This window comes from Oncorhynchus nerka, linkage group LG9b (genome assembly GCF_034236695.1).
Source record: "Oncorhynchus nerka isolate Pitt River linkage group LG9b, Oner_Uvic_2.0, whole genome shotgun sequence".
Lineage (NCBI taxonomy): Eukaryota > Metazoa > Chordata > Actinopteri > Salmoniformes > Salmonidae > Oncorhynchus > Oncorhynchus nerka.
Genome location: NC_088424.1, coordinates 38,875,702 through 38,897,376, shown reverse-complemented (window position 1 = coordinate 38,897,376; position 21,675 = coordinate 38,875,702). Strand labels below are relative to the sequence as shown.

Below are 21,675 nucleotides of genomic sequence, written 5' to 3'. Positions count from 1 at the left end.
CATTTAGCAGACACTACGGTAGTCCATTATTCAGTCATTTAGCAGACACTACGGTAGTCCATTATTCAGTCATTTAGCAGACACTACGGTAGTCCATTATTCAGTCATTTAGCAGACACTACGGTAGTCCATTATTCAGTCATTTAGCAGACACTACGGTAGTCCATTATTCAGTCATTTAGCACACTACGGTAGTCCATTATTTATTAGTGATTTAGCAGACACTACGGTAGTCTGTTATTTAGTCATTTAGCAGACACTACGGTAGTCCATTATTCAGTCATTTAGCAGACACTACGGTAGTCCATTATTCAGTCATTTAGCAGACACTACGGTAGTCCATTATTCAGTCATTTAGCAGACACTACGGTAGTCCATTATTCAGTCATTTAGCAGACACTACGGTAGTCCATTATTCAGTCATTTAGCAGACACTACGGTAGTCCATTATTCAGTCATTTAGCAGACACTACGGTAGTCCATTATTCAGTCATTTAGCAGACACTACGGTAGTCCATTATTCAGTCATTTAGCAGACACTACGGTAGTCCATTATTCAGTCATTTAGCAGACACTACGGTAGTCCATTATTCAGTCATTTAGCAGACACTACGGTAGTCCATTATTCAGTCATTTAGCAGACACTACGGTAGTCCATTATTCAGTCATTTAGCAGACACTACGGTAGTCCATTATTCAGTCATTTAGCAGACACTACGGTAGTCCATTATTCAGTCATTTAGCAGACACTACGGTAGTCCATTATTCAGTCATTTAGCAGACACTACGGTAGTCCATTATTCAGTCATTTAGCAGACACTACGGTAGTCCATTATTCAGTCATTTAGCAGACACTACGGTAGTCCATTATTCAGTCATTTAGCAGACACTACGGTAGTCCATTATTCAGTCATTTAGCAGACACTACGGTAGTCCATTATTCAGTCATTTAGCAGACACTACGGTAGTCCATTATTCAGTCATTTAGCAGACACTACGGTAGTCCATTATTCAGTCATTTAGCAGACACTACGGTAGTCCATTATTCAGTCATTTAGCAGACACTACGGTAGTCCATTATTCAGTCATTTAGCAGACACTACGGTAGTCCATTATTCAGTCATTTAGCAGACACTACGGTAGTCCATTATTCAGTCATTTAGCAGATTATTCACATTTACGGTAGTCCATTATTCATTTAGCATTTAGCAGACAGTCATTTACGACACTACGTAGTCCATTATTCAGTCATTTAGCAGACACTACGGTAGTCCATTATTCAGTCATTTAGCAGACACTACGGTAGTCCATTATTCAGTCATTTAGCAGACACTACGGTAGTCCATTATTCAGTCATTTAGCAGACACTACGGTAGTCCATTATTCAGTCATTTAGCAGACACTACGGTAGTCCATTATTCAGTCATTTAGCAGACACTACGGTAGTCCATTATTCAGTCATTTAGCAGACACTACGGTAGTCCATTATTCAGTCATTTAGCACACTACGGTAGTCCATTATTCAGTCATTTAGCAGACACTACGGTAGTCCATTATTCAGTCATTTAGCAGACACTACGGTAGTCCATTATTCAGTCATTTAGCAGACACTACGGTAGTCCATTATTCAGTCATTTAGCAGACACTACGGTAGTCCATTATTCAGTCATTTAGCAGACACTACGGTAGTCCATTATTCAGTCATTTAGCAGACACTACGGTAGTCCATTATTCAGTCATTTAGCAGACACTACGGTAGTCCATTATTCAGTCATTTAGCAGACACTACGGTAGTCCATTATTCAGTCATTTAGCAGACACTACGGTAGTCCATTATTCAGTCATTTAGCAGACACTACGGTAGTCCATTATTCAGTCATTTAGCAGACACTACGGTAGTCCATTATTCAGTCATTTAGCAGTCATTTAGTCATTTAGACACTACGGTAGTCCATTATTCAGTCATTTAGCAGACACTACGGTAGTCCATTATTCAGTCATTTAGCAGACACTACGGTAGTCCATTATTCAGTCATTTAGCACACTACGGTAGTCCATTATTCAGTCATTTAGCAGACACTACGGTAGTCCATTATTCAGTCATTTAGCAGACACTACGGTAGTCCATTATTCAGTCATTTAGCAGACACTACGGTAGTCCATTATTCAGTCATTTAGCAGACACTACGGTAGTCCATTATTCAGTCATTTAGCAGACACTACGGTAGTCCATTATTCAGTCATTTAGCAGACACTACGGTAGTCCATTATTCAGTCATTTAGCAGACACTACGGTAGTCCATTATTCAGTCATTTAGTCAGACACTACGGTAGTCCATTATTTTAGTCATTTAGCATTTAGACACTACGGTAGTCCATTATTCAGTCATTTAGCAGACACTACGGTAGTCCATTATTCAGTCATTTAGCAGACACTACGGTAGTCCATTATTCAGTCATTTAGCAGACACTACGGTAGTCCATTATTCAGTCATTTAGCAGACACTACGGTAGTCCATTATTCAGTCATTTAGCAGACACTACGGTAGTCCATTATTCAGTCATTTAGCAGACACTACGGTAGTCCATTATTCAGTCATTTAGCAGACACTACGGTAGTCCATTATTCAGTCATTTAGCAGACACTACGGTAGTCCATTATTCAGTCATTTAGCAGACACTACGGTAGTCCATTATTCAGTCATTTAGCACACTACGGTAGTCCATTATTCAGTCATTTAGCAGACACTACGGTAGTCCATTATTCAGTCATTTAGCAGACACTACGGTAGTCCATTATTCAGTCATTTAGCAGACACTACGGTAGTCCATTATTCAGTCATTTAGCAGACACTACGGTAGTCCATTATTCAGTCATTTAGCAGACACTACGGTAGTCCATTATTCAGTCATTTAGCAGACACTACGGTAGTCCATTATTCAGTCATTTAGCAGACACTACGGTAGTCCATTATTCAGTCATTTAGCAGACACTACGGTAGTCCATTATTCAGTCATTTAGCAGACACTACGGTAGTCCATTATTCAGTCATTTAGCAGACACTACGGTAGTCCATTATTCAGTCATTTAGCAGACACTACAGTAGTCCATTATTCAGTCATTTAGCAGACACTACGGTAGTCCATTATTCAGTCATTTAGCAGACACAGTACGGTAGTCCATTATTCAGTCATTTAGCAGACACTACGGTAGTCCATTATTCAGTCATTTAGCAGACACTACGGTAGTCCATTATTCAGTCATTTAGCAGACACTACGGTAGTCCATTATTCAGTCATTTAGCAGACACTACGGTAGTCCATTATTCAGTCATTTAGCAGACACTACGGTAGTCCATTATTCAGTCATTTAGCAGACACTACGGTAGTCCATTATTCAGTCATTTAGCAGACACTACGGTAGTCCATTATTCAGTCATTTAGCAGACACTACGGTAGTCCATTATTCAGTCATTTAGCAGACACTACGGTAGTCCATTATTCAGTCATTTAGCAGACACTACGGTAGTCCATTATTCAGTCATTTAGCAGACACTACGGTAGTCCATTATTCAGTCATTTAGCAGACACTACGGTAGTCCATTATTCAGTCATTTAGCAGACACTACGGTAGTCCATTATTCAGTCATTTAGCAGACACTACGGTAGTCCATTATTCAGTCATTCAGTAGTCCATTATTTATTAGTCATTTAGCAGACACTACGGTAGTCCATTATTCAGTCATTTAGCAGACATTATTCAGGTAGTCCATTATTCAGTCATTTAGCAGACACTACGGTAGTCCATTATTCAGTCATTTAGCAGACACTACGGTAGTCCATTATTCAGTCATTTAGCAGACACTAGTCCATTATTCAGTCATTTAGTCCATTATTCAGTCATTTAGCAGACACTACGGTAGTCCATTATTCAGTCATTTAGCAGACACTACGGTAGTCCATTATTCAGTCATTTAGCAGACACTACGGTAGTCCATTATTCAGTCATTTAGCAGACACTACGGTAGTCCATTATTCAGTCATTTAGCAGACACTACGGTAGTCCATTATTCAGTCATTTAGCAGACACTACGGTAGTCCATTATTCAGTCATTTAGCAGACACTACGGTAGTCCATTATTCAGTCATTTAGCAGACACTACGGTAGTCCATTATTCAGTCATTTAGCAGACACTACGGTAGTCCATTATTCAGTCATTTAGCAAACTACGGTAGTCCATTATTCAGTCATTTAGCAGACACTACGGTAGTCCATTATTCAGTCATTTAGCAGACACTACGGTAGTCCATTATTCAGTCATTTAGCAGACACTACGGTAGTCCATTATTCAGTCATTTAGCAGACACTACGGTAGTCCATTATTCAGTCATTTAGCAGACACTACGGTAGTCCATTATTCAGTCATTTAGCAGACACTACGGTAGTCCATTATTCAGTCATTTAGCAGACACTACGGTAGTCCATTATTCAGTCATTTAGCAGACACTACGGTAGTCCATTATTCAGTCATTTAGCAGACACTACGGTAGTCCATTATTCAGTCATTTAGCAGACACTACGGTAGTCCATTATTCAGTCATTTAGCAGACACTACGGTAGTCCATTATTCAGTCATTTAGCAGACACTACGGTAGTCCATTATTCAGTCATTTAGCAGAGACACTACGGTAGTCCATTATTCAGTCATTTAGCAGACACTACGGTAGTCCATTATTCAGTCATTTAGCAGACACTACGGTAGTCCATTATTCAGTCATTTAGCAGACACTACGGTAGTCCATTATTCAGTCATTTAGCAGACACTACGGTAGTCCATTATTCAGTCATTTAGCACACTACGGTAGTCCATTATTCAGTCATTTAGCAGACACTACGGTAGTCCATTATTCAGTCATTTAGCAGACACTACGGTAGTCCATTATTCAGTCATTTAGCAGACACTACGGTAGTCCATTATTCAGTCATTTAGCAGACACTACGGTAGTCCATTATTCAGTCATTTAGCAGACACTACGGTAGTCCATTATTCAGTCATTTAGCAGACACTACGTAGTCCATTATTCAGTCATTTAGCAGACACTACGGTAGTCCATTATTCAGTCATTTAGCAGACACTACGGTAGTCCATTATTCAGTAATTTAGCAGACACTACGGTAGTCCATTATTCAGTCATTTAGCAGACACTACGGTAGTCCATTATTCAGTCATTTAGCAGACACTACGGTAGTCCATTATTCAGTCATTTAGCAGACACTACGGTAGTCCATTATTCAGTCATTTAGCAGACACTACGGTAGTCCATTATTCAGTCATTTAGCAGACACTACGGTAGTCCATTATTCAGTCATTTAGCAGACACTACGGTAGTCCATTATTCAGTCATTTAGCAGACACTACGGTAGTCCATTATTCAGTCATTTAGCAGACACTACGGTAGTCCATTATTCAGTCATTTAGCAGACACTACGGTAGTCCATTATTCAGTCATTTAGCAGACACTATTTCCATTATTCAGTCATTTAGCACACTACGGTAGTCCATTATTCAGTCATTTAGCACACTACGGTAGTCCATTATTTATTAGTGATTTAGCAGACACTACGGTAGTCTGTTATTTAGTCATTTAACAGACACTACGGTAGTCCATTATTCAGTCATTTAGCAGACACTACGGTAGTCCATTATTCAGTCATTTAGCAGACACTACGGTAGTCCATTATTCAGTCATTTAGCAGACACTACGGTAGTCCATTATTCAGTCATTTAGCACACTACGGTAGTCCATTATTCAGTCATTTAGCAGACACTACGGTAGTCCATTATTCAGTCATTTAGCAGACACTACGGTAGTCCATTATTCAGTCATTTAGCAGACACTACGGTAGTCCATTATTCAGTCATTTAGCAGACACTACGGTAGTCCATTATTCAGTCATTTAGCAGACACTACAGTAGTCCATTATTCAGTCATTTAGCAGACACTACGGTAGTCCATTATTCAGTCATTTAGCAGACACTACGGTAGTCCATTATTCAGTCATTTAGCAGACACTACGGTAGTCCATTATTCAGTCATTTAGCAGACACTACGGTAGTCCATTATTCAGTCATTTAGCACACTACGGTAGTCCATTATTCAGTCATTTAGCAGACACTACGGTAGTCCATTATTTATTAGTCATTTAGCAGACACTACGGTAGTCCATTATTCAGTCATTTAGCAGACACTACGGTAGTCCATTATTCAGTCATTTAGCAGACACTACGGTAGTCCATTATTCAGTCATTTAGCAGACACTACAGTAGTCCATTATTCAGTCATTTAGCAGACACTACGGTAGTCCATTATTCAGTCATTTAGTAGTAGTCCATTATTCAGTCATTTAGCAGACACTACGGTAGTCCATTATTCAGTCATTTAGCAGACACTACGGTAGTCCATTATTCAGTCATTTAGCAGACACTACGGTAGTCCATTATTCAGTCATTTAGCAGACACTACGGTAGTCCATTATTCAGTCATTTAGCAGACACTACGGTAGTCCATTATTCAGTCATTTAGCAGACACTACGGTAGTCCATTATTCAGTCATTTAGCAGACACTACGGTAGTCCATTATTCAGTCATTTTAGTTAGTCCATTATTCAGTCATTTAGCAGACACTACGGTAGTCCATTATTCAGTCATTTAGCAGACACTACGGTAGTCCATTATTCAGTCATTTAGCAGACACTACGGTAGTCCATTATTCAGTCATTTAGCAGACACTACGGTAGTCCATTATTCAGTCATTTAGCAGACACTACGGTAGTCCATTATTCAGTCATTTAGCAGACACTACGGTAGTCCATTATTCAGTCATTTAGCAGACACTACTGTAGTCCATTATTCAGTCATTTAGCAGACACTACGGTAGTCCATTATTCAGTCATTTAGCAGACACTACAGTAGTCCATTATTCAGTCATTTAGCAGACACTACGGTAGTCCATTATTCAGTCATTTAACAGACACTACAATAGTCCATTATTCAGTCATTTAGCAGACACTACGGTAGTCCATTATTCAGTCATTTAGCAGACACTACGGTAGTCCATTATTCAATCATTTAGCAGACACTACAGTAGTCCATTATTCAGTCATTTAGCACACTACGGTAGTCCATTATTCAGTCATTTAGCACACTACAGTAGTCCCTTATTCAGTCATTTAGCACACTACGGTAGTCCATTATTCAGTAATTTAGCAGACACTACAGTAGTCCATTATTCATTCATTTAGCAGACACTACGGCAGTCCATTATTCAGTCATTTAGCAGACACTACGGTAGTCCATTATTCAGTCATTTAGCAGACACTACGGTAGTCCATTATTCAGTCATTTAGCACACTACGGTAGTCCATTATTCAGTCATTTAGCAGACACTACAGTAGTCCATTATTCATTCATTTAGCAGACACTACGGTAGTCCATTATTCAGTCATTTAGCAGACACTACGGTAGTCCATTATTCAGTCATTTAGCAGACACTACGGTAGTCCATTATTCAGTCATTTAGCAGACACTACGGTAGTCCATTATTCAGTCATTTAGCAGACACTACGGTAGTCCATTATTCAGTCATTTAGCAGACACTACGGTAGTCCATTATTCAGTCATTTAGCAGACACTACGGTAGTCCATTATTCAGTCATTTAGCAGACACTACGGTAGTCCATTATTCAGTCATTTAGCAGACACTACGGTAGTCCATTATTCAGTCATTTAGTCATTTTAGACACTACGGTAGTCCATTATTCAGTCATTTAGCAGACACTACGGTAGTCCATTATTCAGTCATTTAGCAGACACTACGGTAGTCCATTATTCAGTCATTTAGCAGACACTACGGTAGTCCATTATTCAGTCATTTAGCAGACACTACGGTAGTCCATTATTCAGTCATTTAGCAGACACTACGGTAGTCCATTATTCAGTCATTTAGCAGACACTACGGTAGTCCATTATTCAGTCATTTAGCAGACACTACGGTAGTCCATTATTCAGTCATTTAGCAGACACTACGGTAGTCCATTATTCAGTCATTTAGCAGACACTACGGTAGTCCATTATTCAGTCATTTAGCTAGTCAGACACTACGGTAGTCCAGACCAGAAATTTATTCATAGTCCATCAGGCATTGAGGAGGTCCATTATTCAGTCATTTAGACACTACGGTAGCCATTATTCAGTCATTTAGCCACTTGTCCATTATTCAGTCAGCAGACACTACGTAGTCCATTATTCAGTCAGTCAGTTCCAATTAGTCATTTAGTAGACACTACGGTAGTCCATTATTCATTCATTTAGCAGACACTACGGTAGTCCATTATTCAGTCATTTAGCAGACACTACGGTAGTCCATTATTCATTCATTTAGCAGACACTACGGTAGTCCAGTTCTTCATTTAGCAGACACTACGGTAGTCTGTTATTCAGTCATTTAGCAGACACTACGGTAGTCTGTTATTTAGTCATTTAGCACACTTAGTCATTATTCACTTTAGCAGACGGTAGTCCATTATTCAGTCATTTAGCAGACACTACGGTAGTCCATTATTCAGTCATTTAGCAGACACTACAGTAGTCCATTATTCAGTCATTTAGCACACTACGGTAGTCCATTATTCAGTCATTTAGCACACTACAGTAGTCCATTATTCAGTCATTTAGCAGACACTACGGTAGTCCATTATTCAGTCATTTAGCAGACACTACGGTAGTCCATTATTCAGTCATTTAGCAGACACTACGGTAGTCCATTATTCATTCATTTAGCAGACACTACGGTAGTCCATTATTCAGTCATTTAACAGACACTACGGTAGTCCATTATTCAGTCATTTAGCAGACACTACGGTAGTCCATTATTCAGTCATTTAGCAGACACTACGGTAGTCCATTATTCAGTCATTTAGCAGACATTACGGTAGTCCATTATTGTCATTTAGCAGACACTACGGTAGTCCATTATTCAGTCATTTAGCAGACACTACGGTAGTCCATTATTCAGTCATTTAGCAGACACTACGGTAGTCCATTATTCAGTCATTTAGCACACTACGGCAGTCCATTATTCAGTCATTTAGCACACACTATACGGTAGTCCATTATTCAGTCATTTAGCAGACACTACGGTAGTCTGTTAGTCAGTCATTTAGCTAGTCTTCTTCTTCTACTCTGCAGACCAGAAATGACTTTCCCTTGGAGAGGCAGGCCTTGAGGAGGTTCACATGATAGGCTTGCTTCTTCTTACCCTTTAGTCCGGGTGTAGCACCTTAGGTCACTACGGTAGTCAGTTAATTAGTCATTTAGTAGACACTACGGTAGTCCATTTCTCATTCATTTAGCAGACACTACGGTAGTCCATTTCTTCATTTAGCAGACACTACGGTAGTCCATTTATTCATTTAGCAGACACTACGGTAGTCCATTATTCAGTTCTTCATTTAGCAGACACTACGGTAGTCTGTTATTCAGTCATTTAGCAGACACTACGGTAGTCTGTTATTTAGTCAGTTAGCACACTACGGTAGTCCGTTATTTAGTCATTTAGCAGACACTACGGTAGTCCATTATTTAGTCATTTAGCAGACACTACAGTAGTCCATTATTCAGTCATTTAGCACACTACGGTAGTCCATTATTCAGTCATTTAGCACACTACAGTAGTCCATTATTCAGTCATTTAGCAGACACTACGGTAGTCCATTATTCAGTCATTTAGCAGACACTACGGTAGTCCATTATTCAGTCATTTAGCAGACACTACGGTAGTCCATTATTCAGTCATTTAGCAGACACTACGGTAGTCCATTATTCAGTCATTTAACAGACACTACGGTAGTCCATTATTCAGTCATTTAGCAGACAATACGGTAGTCCATTATTCAGTCATTTAGCAGACACTACGGTAGTCCATTATTCAGTCATTTAGCAGACATTACGGTAGTCCATTATTGTCATTTAGCAGACACTACGGTAGTCCATTATTCATTCATTTAGCAGACACTATGGTAGTCCATTATTCAGTCATTTAGCAGACACTACGGTAGTCCATTATTCAGTCATTTAGCACACTACGGCAGTCCATTATTCAGTCATTTAGCACACACTATACGGTAGTCCATTATTCAGTCATTTAGCAGACACTACGGTAGTCTGTTAGTCAGTCATTTAGCTAGTCTTCTTCTTCTACTCTGCAGACCAGAAATGACTTTCCCTTGGAGAGGCCTCCTCCCAGGCCTTGAGGAGGTTCACATGATAGGCTTGCTTCTTCTTACCCTTGTCCGGGTGTAGCACCTCGTAGGTCACTACGGTAGTCAGTTAATTAGTCATTTAGTAGACACTACGGTAGTCCATTTCTTCATTTAGCAGACACTACGGTAGTCCATTTCTTCATTTAGCAGACACTACGGTAGTCCATTTATTCATTTAGCAGACACTACGGTAGTCCAGTTCTTCATTTAGCAGACACTACGGTAGTCTGTTATTCAGTCATTTAGCAGACACTACGGTAGTCTGTTATTTAGTCAGTTAGCACACTACGGTAGTCCGTTATTTAGTCATTTAGCAGACACTACGGTACTCCGTTATTTAGTCATTTAGCAGACATTACAGCAGTCCATTATAACCATGGTATACAATCCCCTAGATCTGGAAGTGCTTTGAAGAGGAGTACTCGTGTAATCGAGTGAGATCGTACCAGATAAAACCTTTTTAGAGGAGTACTTGTGTAAATGAATAAGGAATTACAGCTTTAAGAACTACACCTCAACAAAACCATAATCACCCCACACAACGTCTCCTTTTGTAAAAGTTGTTTAATTAGAAAACAAAATGTAACAGAGCACTTAACCAAACACAGCACAATATCAGTACGGCTCAGTGCATGGTACAAATTCACCTTCGGAGGTTGCTCTGTAGGATTTAAAACATTCTCAGACCCGTATGTACAAAGCAATTTGGAACTTTCCAGAGACAAAACCATATAAAAACTTAAAATGGCATTTTTTTTCTAATACAACTGTCTCGAATGAAAAGTAACGCTGGTCTAGAAAGGGAGGAGAAAGGCAGAGATAGAAAGATCTACATAAAGTAGCATTACGTTGGCCAAAGACAAGTCCAGGTAGTTTCTCGTGCTAATGTTTTTTTCTTCTCTTTTTAATAATACATGGCAGACTACACGAACAAGTAAAACCAATGAATGAAGAGAGAAAGGCAGAGAAGAGTTGTGACGAGCTAAGGGGACTCTGCCCGAGCGCTCTGTGTCATCCTCTCTCCTCTATCCATGCTCTGGCTCCTCCTGCGCTCTCTGTGTCGTCCTCTCTCCTCTATCCATGCTCTGGCTCCTCCTGCGCTCTCTGTGTCGTCCTCTCTCCTCTATCCATGCTCTGGCTCCTCCTGCGCTCTCGGTGTTTCCCGTGGGCTTTCCCGTTGCTGGGCTCTCGTGGCCGGTGGCTCCGCTCTTTGCTGCGGCTGCGTTTGTGTGAGCGCTGCTCGCCCTCCCCCCTCTCATGGCTGCGCTCTCTCTTCCTGCTCTTCTCCTTCTCCCCCACCTCGGCCCTGCTCTTGCTTCCACTCTCTTCTTGGACTTCTCCTCTCTTCTTGGACTTCTCCTTGTGTCTCCTTTCCCTGCTTCCGCTCCGACTGGAGCGCTTGGCCTTCCTCTCCTCCCTGTGCCCCCTCCTCTCATCCCGCTCTTCTTTGTGTCTCCTGTCCTCAGTCTCTCCCTTGCTCCTCTTGTCCTTGGACCTCTCCCTCCCTCTGTCACTGCCCCTGTCTTTCCTCCTGCTTCTGTCGTTCTCCCCGCCCCCCTCCCTTTCTTTCTCCCTGTCTTTCCGCTCTCCCTTGCGTTCCCTGCTCCTGGACCGTCGCCTCTCCCTTTCTCCTCCCCTGTCCCTCGCTTTCTCCCCTCTCTCCCTGTCCCCTCCTCTCCTGTCCCCGTCCTTACCCTCCCTCTCCTTCCTCTGGCGGTCACGTTCCCTGTCCAGCTCGCGGTCGAAGCTTGGGCCGTGGCGCTCTCGTTCGCGGTGGTGGCTCCTGCTCCTCGACCGTTTGGGGGACCTCCTGGGGCTCCTGACCAATAGAAAAACAGAAACGAACCTAAATATCAGCCTCATGAACAGCAAAAACCCTCCCTCATTGACAGAGATGCGATCCACATAATACAGAATATTCTTCGGAATGGCTTTTATCCATTTCCTACCGGGAGCGTCTACGCCCTTCTGTCGCCCGTCCCTCCTCTGGCACAGGTTCAACCGGCTCCTCCACCTTCTCAGGAACCTTCCGGGGCCTTGCCTTCATCTGTGTGTCAATCATCTTCTGCACAGGAACCGGGATGCGTGGGAAGAGTGTGGAGAACCACTCCAGCTTGGTGAGAAACGACCGGACCATCTCACCGATGGTCATAACGCAGCCGCCTCCGGCCTTCACATCCAGCTCCTGAGAACATAGAGGGTGGGGGGGTATTGAAAACGTTATTAACACACACAGATGCAAAAAACAGAACTACAAAAGACATTGCATTCATTATCATATTTATTCAGCATATCTTCCTAGTCCCTTGTTTTTTTAACACTTGCCTCCATGACTCAATTAGAAATCAAATATAATTTGTGATGACCAAGTACTGAACCTTCACCTCTGATTTCATCTAGCTTAATATGCTCACATAGCAATCCTTATCATGTGTTTGCTTTATAATTCAACTTAGTGCCTGATACTGATTATAGGAAATAATAGTATGGAAATGGAAAAATGGTTTCTCTCATTTAATCTGTCTGGCTGTCCTGAAAAGTCTGTACTTACACTGTGAGCTCTCTTACACAACGATATGTTAGCAAAATAACTGAAAACACCCTGGGTTGCATCTCAATAGTCTAAAGTGGCTTCCTCTCCTCATCGTTTCCTCCATCTGCACTAGCATTAAAAGAGGAAGTAAAGATGGGGGTGAGACAAGGAGAGGAAGCGACTTGAGATGGACAATTGAGATGGAGCCGTAGGCAGGCAACAAAATAAGGGTTAAGGAAAGTGTTTTGCTTCCTCCTTCCTAGTTCTCTCGACAGTCCAGGGAGACGCTGGCCACAGTGCAAGTACAGAGTGGAGGCATGTAGGTAAGTATGTGCACAGCAACTACAGAGAGACCAGGTCTGAATGGGTAGAGAACAGCCGTTTTGCACTCACACACGCAAACCAACAGTGCTGAGAGATACATTATCCAATTCACCTGCTGCACAAGGGGCATCTAAAGAAGAGAACATGGGAATTAGCCAGTTGGGTAGGATGTCAGAGGATGTCAGGTTAAAATATTGCATCAGAACAAGAAAGTAGGCCTGGTTGCACAGTCTGACAAACAATATCCAGCCAATTGAAGGTTTGAATGCACAGAGAGGATACAGTGCATTTGGAAAGTATTTGTTACGTTAAGGCCTTACTTTAAAATGGATTAAACACTTTCCTCCCCTTATCAATCTACAGACAATACCCCATAATGACAAAGTGAAAAAAGGCTTTTATACAAAAAAAATTAAATACAGAAATACCTTAGTTACATAAGTTCTCAGGCCCTTTGCTACGAGACTCTAAATTGAGCTTAGTTGCATCCTGTTTCCAATGGTCATCCTTGAGATGTTTCATCAACTTGGTTGGAGTCCACCTGTGGTAAATTCAATGTATTGGACATGATTTGGAAAGAAACACACCTGTCTATATAAGGTCCCACAGTTGACAGTGCATGCCAGAGCAAAAACCAAACCATGAGGTTCAAGGAATTGTCTGTAGAGCTCTGAGACAGGATTGTGTTGAGGCACAAATCTGGCAAAGGGCACCAAAAATAATCTGCAGCATTGAAGGTCCCCAAGAACACAGTGGCCTCCATCATTCTTAAATGGAAGTTTAGAACCACCAAGACTCTTCCTAGAGCTGACCATGCAGCCAAACTGACCAATAGAGGGAAAAGGCCCTTGGTTAGGGAGGTGAGCAAAAACATGATGGTCACTCTGACAGAGCTCCAGAGTTTCTATATGGCAATGGGAGAACCTTCCAGAAGGACAACCATCTCTGTAACACTCCACCAATCAGGCCTTTATGGTAGTGGCCAGACTGAAACCACTCCTCAGTAAAAGGCATGACAGCCCGCTAGGAGTTTGCCAAAAAGCACCTAAAGAATTCAGACCATGAGAAACAAGATTCTCTGGTCTGATGAAACCAATATTGAAGACGGTGGCCTGAATGCCAAGCGTCACGTCTGGAAGAAACCTGGCACCATCCCTACGGTGAAGCATGGTGGTGGCAGCATCATGTCTGATGAAACCTGGCACCATCCCTATGGTGAAGCATGGTGGTGGCAGCATCATGCGGTGGGGATGTTTTTCAATGACAGGGACTGGGAGACTAGTCAGGATCGAGGGAAAGATGAACAGAGCAAAATACAGAGAGACGCTTGATGAAAACCTGCGCAATGGTGCGCAGGACCTCAGAATGGGTTGAAGGTTCACCTTCCATCAGGACAACGACCCTAAGCACACAGCCAAGACAACATAGGACTGGTTTCGGGACAAGTCTATGAATGTTCTTGAGTGGCCCAGCCAGAGCCCGCACTTGAACTTGCCAAGCTTGTAGCGTCATACCCAAGAAGACCCAAGGCTGTAATCGCTGCCAAAGGTGCCTCAACAAAGTACTGTAAATGTCCTATTACAAATGAGCAAAAACAAATAAAAAATCTGTTTTTGCTCTGTCATTATGGGGTTGTGTGTTGTGTTGATTGATGAGGGGGGGGAAACAATTTAATCCATTTTAGAATAAGGCTGTAACGTAACAAAATGTGGAAAAAGTCAAGAGGTCTGAATACTTTCCGAATGCACTGAACATCTACTACAAAGTTCTCCTCAGAAAATTGTTCAATTGTATTAAAAAGTACTACACATAGGATTTTTTTGTATTGTAATTTCAGAAAATGCTCTTAACATATCTGGTGCTAATAGTGGAATGATAGTGTTTCACAGTATTACTTATCCACCAGTGTTGTGATTGGCTGTTATATAAGTGCCTATTGATATCTCCCACCGGAGTGGCATCGGTTGTCAAACTGGGAAAGCTGTTCAGACTGTGTGGCTGTGTTATCTAGTGGAAATGGCTTTCATTTCATGTCTGGATTTCCCCCCCCAACACTCTTTGCTCAATTTCAGTTTATGTGAGAAAACAAGCACAATAGTGTAGGGAGTCGTTGTACCATCTAAATCACTGTGAAATGCATTTTCAATATAAAATTAATATATATATATTTTTTTACAGCTGTTTGAAACTGGTGGACCAAAACTGAAAGTAACTTTTGTTTTGGACCACCAACTTCAGCTGTAAAAAAAATATTTGTTGCTATTAAAAAATATTTCAGTGATATAAATGGCACAATGCTTACCTACACTATTCAGTGCTTGTTTTCTCAAACTGAAACTGAGGAAACACTGCAGAATTTCTGCAACCAGGAAATGGCAGCCACAAAGTTAGAAACAGCTTATGTGAATATCCAATCACAACACTGGTGGATAAGTAATACTGTGAAAGACTATCATTCCATAATTAGTGCCATATATGTTAATTAAGGACATTTCTGGAATTACAATGCAAAAATTCCCCAAAGAATTCTGTGTAGCACCTTTAAGTAGTAAGAGGGTGTCAGTAGGAGGGTGTCAGAGAAAAGAAAACGAAGCAATGGATTTATGTGTTGAAATATACGTGTTGTTATAAATCTGAGCCTGGGAGAAACAACGTTACACATTTCAGTGTAAAATGTCAAATTAGATTTTTTATTCATTGAGTTTGTGCAACAAGTCCTGATTGCATCTTGGCAAACACAAAGGGCATGCCTTTAGTTAACAGAATTTGACTGTATGGTTCAACTCTACGTCAAATATACTTACCCTGACAAAAACAGGCAGCAGAGCAGAGTGAATGACCTAACTACTCAATTTTGCGCGGGGGGAGGGGGACTGGGGACAATTAAGCCAAATGAAGGCAAAGGTGAAAAATCAGCTCTGAGCATCACAACAAGGAGAGAACTGAGAGCCAACAGTTTGGATCATGCCAGACTTGTTAGTGAAAGGTAGAGAAACATGAAAGTATTACCCGTGTGGACATACCTCCTCATCATCCAGGAAACCATCATACCAGTCCACCAGGTCTGCAGGGGGCTGGGTGTATCTGGAGGAAACGCACACATAACACACTACTGAGCATCCCATTAAATAACACATGTAGACATCTGACTTCCGCCTGCATCTTGACACCGATGTTAACCATCTGAAGCTAGATACTGTTTTTACATTTTTGTCCTTTAGCAGACACTCTTATCCAGAGCGACTTACAGGAACAATTAGGGTTAAGAGCCTTGCTCAAGGACACAGGCAGATTTATTTTCTTCTTCACCTAGTCTGCTCTGGGATTCGAACCATAAACTTTTCAGTTACTGGCCCAATGCTCTTAGGCACTAGGCTACCTACTGTTGCCTGCGAACACATCTTATATAACACCTCTATTCCAGGAAAAGACATGTAGTTAATGTAACAACATATTAATAAAGAGATGTCGGAACAAAATGGTATCACTTAGGCATGCAACTATACACTGCAAAATGGTATCACTTAGGCATGCAACTATACACTGCAAAATGGTATCACTTAGGCATGCAACTATACACTGCAAAATGGTATCACTTGGGCATGCAACTATACACTGCAAAATGGTATCACTTAGGCATGCAACTATACACTGCAAAATGGTATCATTTAGGCATGCAACTATACACTGCAAAATGGTATCATTTAGGCATGCAACTATACACTGCAAAATGGTATCACTTAGGCATGCAACTATACACTGCAAAATGGTATCATTTAGGCATGCAACTATACACTGCAAAATGGTATCATTTAGGCATGCAACTATACACTGCAAAATGGTATCATTTAGGCATGCAACTATACACTGCAAAATGGTATCATTTAGGCATGCAACTATACACTGCAAAATGGTATCACTTGGGCATGCAACTATACACTGCAAAATGGTATCATTTAGGCATGTAACTATACACTGCAAAATGGTATCACTTGGGCATGCAACTATACACTGCAAAATGGTATCACTTGGGCATGCAACTATACACTGCAAAATGGTATCATTTAGGCATGCAACTATACACTGCAAAATGGCTGCTGAGCATTTCACAAAGAGGTTGCAACCCATTAGAACAGGGTGAGTGAAATGGATTTACAACCAAATAAAAACAAGTCCAATAGGTTCCATCCTTTGTGCAAACATTTGCCTTTTACATAAACCAAAATGTAAAAGAGTTGTACCTTATGTACATGAAACCAAGTGCTCTGATGTAGGGCGAGTCGTTGTGAGTGATCAGTCCCATCACCTGCTTGCGGGTCATCTTGAGGGTAAACAGCTTATACAACAGGCAGAAGGCCGTGGACACAATGCCGCCTGTCCCGACTCCACGCACCTGAGAACAGAGGTTCATGTGTCAGACGTTTCGATTTTTGGGACCAGTGTTCCTAACATATATCTGAAGTGGACCTCTACGTTTTGGGGGGAATTATCGTTTTTCAACACGGTCCTACTCCACAGCTAAGTTAAGTGTATTGCTTGCGTTTGTCATCTATCAACTACTGATATGCATGCATATCTGCATGCATGTATGTGCATGTATATATTTGTATGATGCTCTGGATAAGAGCGTCTGCTAAATGACTATAATGTAAAAAATGTCAAATGTATGTGATGCACTTATGAACAGAATTAGGCAGAGAATAGCTTCTCTGGTCAGGATGTAACTTATATTGATTCTATTGACAGCTAAAGCCATTAAATCAGACATAAGTCAGAGTGACTGTTACCCCCATCATCTGGGACAGAGAAACAGGGGGAGGCAAAAGGCACGTACTTTCTAACTTACCCCTCCGCACATTCCAGTCTGTCCAGCAGTCTTCCTGCTGCCTTTCTCCCAGGGCTCAACATGAGTCACCTACAGACACATTTTTTTTAAAACACGGTGACCCCATGACAAAATCAATGCATGTGAATCACATTCAGGTTGCAGAAGTCTGTTGTTTACCTCTGGCTGAACGCTGGGCACATCAGGAAGACGCCTTTGCAGCCCTTTACTTTCCAATCACATCCAAATCATTTCACAAATGCTAAATATATACTTACTGTACATTGTTTTTAACAGGCTTTATCAGTTGCAGTCGACAGCATGTTTCAATTACAACACGTTTCTGTAGGCTTTCTTGTGTTACACACAGGTGTTCGGATGCCTATTGCCATCCTAGAGCGTCTAATGCTCCTTCCTGATGTGCCCAGCGTTCAGCCAGAGGTAAACAACAGACTTCGGCACCCCGATTGACTGAACACGATATGCAACATCTGGGACTAGGATTCCTAGACATTAGCCATGGTGGAAAAGTGTTTCATAAAGTACACACACTTCCCTTTTTTTAACTGCCTTCTCGCCATTAAATCGCGACAAGGCGGAAATCGATGCCTTTGCAGCCTGAACGTACAAACCTGTCCACGGGGGATACAATGCCTTTCAACCGTAAAATTCGCCGGGCTTTGGGTTAGTTCGGAGCATGCTGGATAGCTAATGAGCACGGGTGGTCGCCCCAATTAACCATTTTAGAACAATTTCTCGCTGATATGAAAAATAGCTACGTTTCTTATGTTTCCAAAACCGTATTGCAAGCGATGCTTGTTCACGTTCAAAACTGAGCGTGCGTCCGGGCTACGGAAAGATCTCTTCAGCAATACTAATTAGGTGCTAAATGTAGTTAGCGTGTATTAATAGGCTAACATAACACTAGAGTTTACCTGACTGGCGAGCCAGCTAACGTTAACTAGCTACAGTAACGTTAATTCCAACACAATTTTAATTATCAGCAGTTAACTTAGCTACAGACCGAGAGGAAAACCTAAGAGACGTTAGCTAGTTAACTTAGCTACATAGCTAGCTAACGTTGCAACCCACTCAAATTAGTAAACAGAACTGAAAATAGGGTCAGGTTAGCGGTGGCTAGCACGCTAGCGAAGTTAGTTATCTAACAAACACGTTAGGAACCATTTGAGATGATACTGCCAAATAATACGAAAAACAGCGTTAAGCAAAAGCTAGCTACCTGCCACTGAACCATTTAGCCAGTTAAGTTAGCAATTTACCAATACGTTCAAACCGCTACATAAGGTAGCTAACCAACTTTAGCTAGTATAGTAACGTTAGCCAGCATCGGTCTGGTTACCTTGAAATATATTTCATCCACCACCTCATGGTAGGTTTTCAGTTCATAGAGCTGAACCTTGAAATATGGAGATGAGAGCACGTTGGTGAGGACCATAGGGTTCAAGTTCATAGTCTTTTCGTTTCCCCAGAGAGGCAAGTTGTTGCCATGTTTTCCAGGGTTAGGGCCAATCTTGTTCACAGCCTGTCCTTGTTGCTGATTCCCGGCTACAGTGTTGTTGGCCATAATGCGAGGATCCCAGGCTGTCGATCCACAAATGCGGGAAATTAGCCGCTAACGCTAACGCTAGCTTACACAATCGATGCTTCTGACTATAACGCCATTAAAGCGGGGTTTGAAACCGTCAATAGTTGCGGAAAACTATATTCTACAATAACCTAGCACCAGATTATGGCCCACAAAACCTTACTTTGTAGATCTATCTTGCTAGCTGAGTTTCTTCGGCAACAGTAGGAGAAAATGGTACGCACGTAACTGCCGCTGCCAGGAGAAGACCGGAAAAGGCAACGAACGCCGTTCGTCCAATGAGTGACTTTCGTGAATGAGTACCAAAGTACAGTAACTGTATCGAGGAATTCAAGATCTTTGGCTCACTGCATTCACTGATTGGTGAGCATGCAATGATAGTCGTTTTGAATAATTGACTGTAATTTCTTATAGTAATACATTTCATTATGTTTTTCTCCTGTTCTGTGTGTTTGTGGCAGAGGGGGAGACGTTGAATAAGTCATCAATAAATCAAATGTATTTATACAGCTATTTTGACATCCGCCGATGTCACAAAGTGCTGTACAGAAACCCAGCCGAAAACCCCAAACAGCAAGCAATGCAGATGTAGAAGCCCGGTGGCTAGGAAAAACTCCCTAGAAAGGCAGGAACCTAGGAAGAAACCTGGAGAGGAATCATCCTCTGAGGGGTGGTCAGTCCTCTTCTGGCTGTGCCGGGTGGAGATTATAACAGTACATGGCCAAGATGTTAAAACGTTCGTAGATGACCAGCAGGGTCAAACAATAATGCGGATGTGGATGTAGAGGGTGCAACAGGTCAGCACCTCAGGAGTAAATGTCAGTTAGCTTTTCATAGCCGATCATTCAGAGTTAGAGAGAGCAGGTGCTGTCTTCGAAAACAGAAGGTCCGGGACAAGGTAGCACGTCCAGGGAACAGATCAGGGTTCCATAGCCTCAGGCAGAACAGTTGAAACTGGAGCAGCAGCACGGCCAGGTGGACTGGGGACAGCAATGAGTAAAGCCAGGTTGTCCTGAGGCATGGTCCTAGGGCTCAGGTCCTCAGAGAGAAAGAGAAAGAAAGATAATTAAAGGGAGCATACTTCAATTCACAGGACACCGGGTAAGACAAGAGAAATACTCCAGATATAACAGAATGACCCTAGCCCCCTGACACAAACTATTGCAGCATAAATACTGGAGGCTGAGATAGGAGGGGTCTGGAGACGCTGTGGCCCCATCCGACGATACCGCTGGACAGGGCCAACCAGGCAGGATATAACCCCACCCACTTTGCCAAAGCACAGCCCCCACACCACTAGAGGGATATCTTCAAACCACCAACTTACTACCCTGAGACAAGGCTGAGTATAGCCCACGAAGATCTCCCCCAAGGCACGAACCCGAAGGGGGACGCCAACCCAGACAGGAAGATCACGTCAGTGACTCAACCTACTCAAGTGACGCACCCCTCCTAGGGGTGGCATGGAGGAGCACCAGTAAGCCAGTGACTCAGCCCCTGTAATAGGGTTAGAGGGAGAGAATCCCAGTGGAGAGGGGAACCGGCCAGGCAGAGACCCCAAGGGCGGTTCGTCGCTCCAGTGCCTTTCCATTCACCTTCACACCCCTGGGCCAGACTACACTCAATTATAGGACCTACTGAAGAGATGAGTCTTCAATAAAGACTTAAAGGTTGAGACAGAGTCTGCGTCTCTGATATGGATAGGCAGACCATTCCATAAAAATGGAGCTCTATAGGAGAAAGTCCTGTCTCCAGCTGCTTGCTTAGAAATTGTAAGGACAATAAGGAGGCCTGCGTCTTGTGATCGTAGCGTACATGTAGGTATGTACGGCAGGACCAAATCGGAAATATAGGTAGGAGCAAGCCCATGTAATGCTTTGTAGGTTAGCAGTAAAACCTTTAAATGAGCCCTTGACTTAACAGGAAGCCAGTGTAGAGAGGCTAGCACTGGAGTAGGTCATATTCTCATCGTCTCCTCCTCGGCCCAGATACTGGTTCAATGTTGGGGTAGCTACTGTGTCTTTCATAATTTGCATACCTTCAGTCCTAGCTATGTACACAAGTA

The 21,675-nt window shown here is 42.1% G+C and overlaps 1 protein-coding gene across 2 annotated transcripts; it reads right to left on the bottom strand.

The window, feature by feature from the left end:
• Positions 1 to 10,868: 10,868 nt before the first annotated feature.
• On the bottom strand, positions 10,869 to 19,879 carry LOC115126949 (pre-mRNA-splicing factor 38B-like). 2 transcript variants are annotated; one of them, XM_029656586.2, is made up of 6 exons: positions 19,365 to 19,879; positions 18,026 to 18,094; positions 17,421 to 17,572; positions 16,203 to 16,263; positions 12,272 to 12,507; positions 10,869 to 12,141 (listed from the first exon to the last, which is right to left on the bottom strand). In XM_029656586.2, exons 1-6 carry the CDS (start codon positions 19,587 to 19,589, stop codon positions 11,397 to 11,399), a joined length of 1,488 nt encoding a protein of 495 aa, XP_029512446.1. In that variant the 5' UTR covers positions 19,590 to 19,879; the 3' UTR covers positions 10,869 to 11,396. The 2 variants fall into 2 exon arrangements, with proteins under 2 accessions (XP_029512446.1, XP_029512450.1); XM_029656590.2 differs by having other exon boundaries at positions 19,774 to 19,865.
• Positions 19,880 to 21,675: the final 1,796 nt, after the last annotated feature.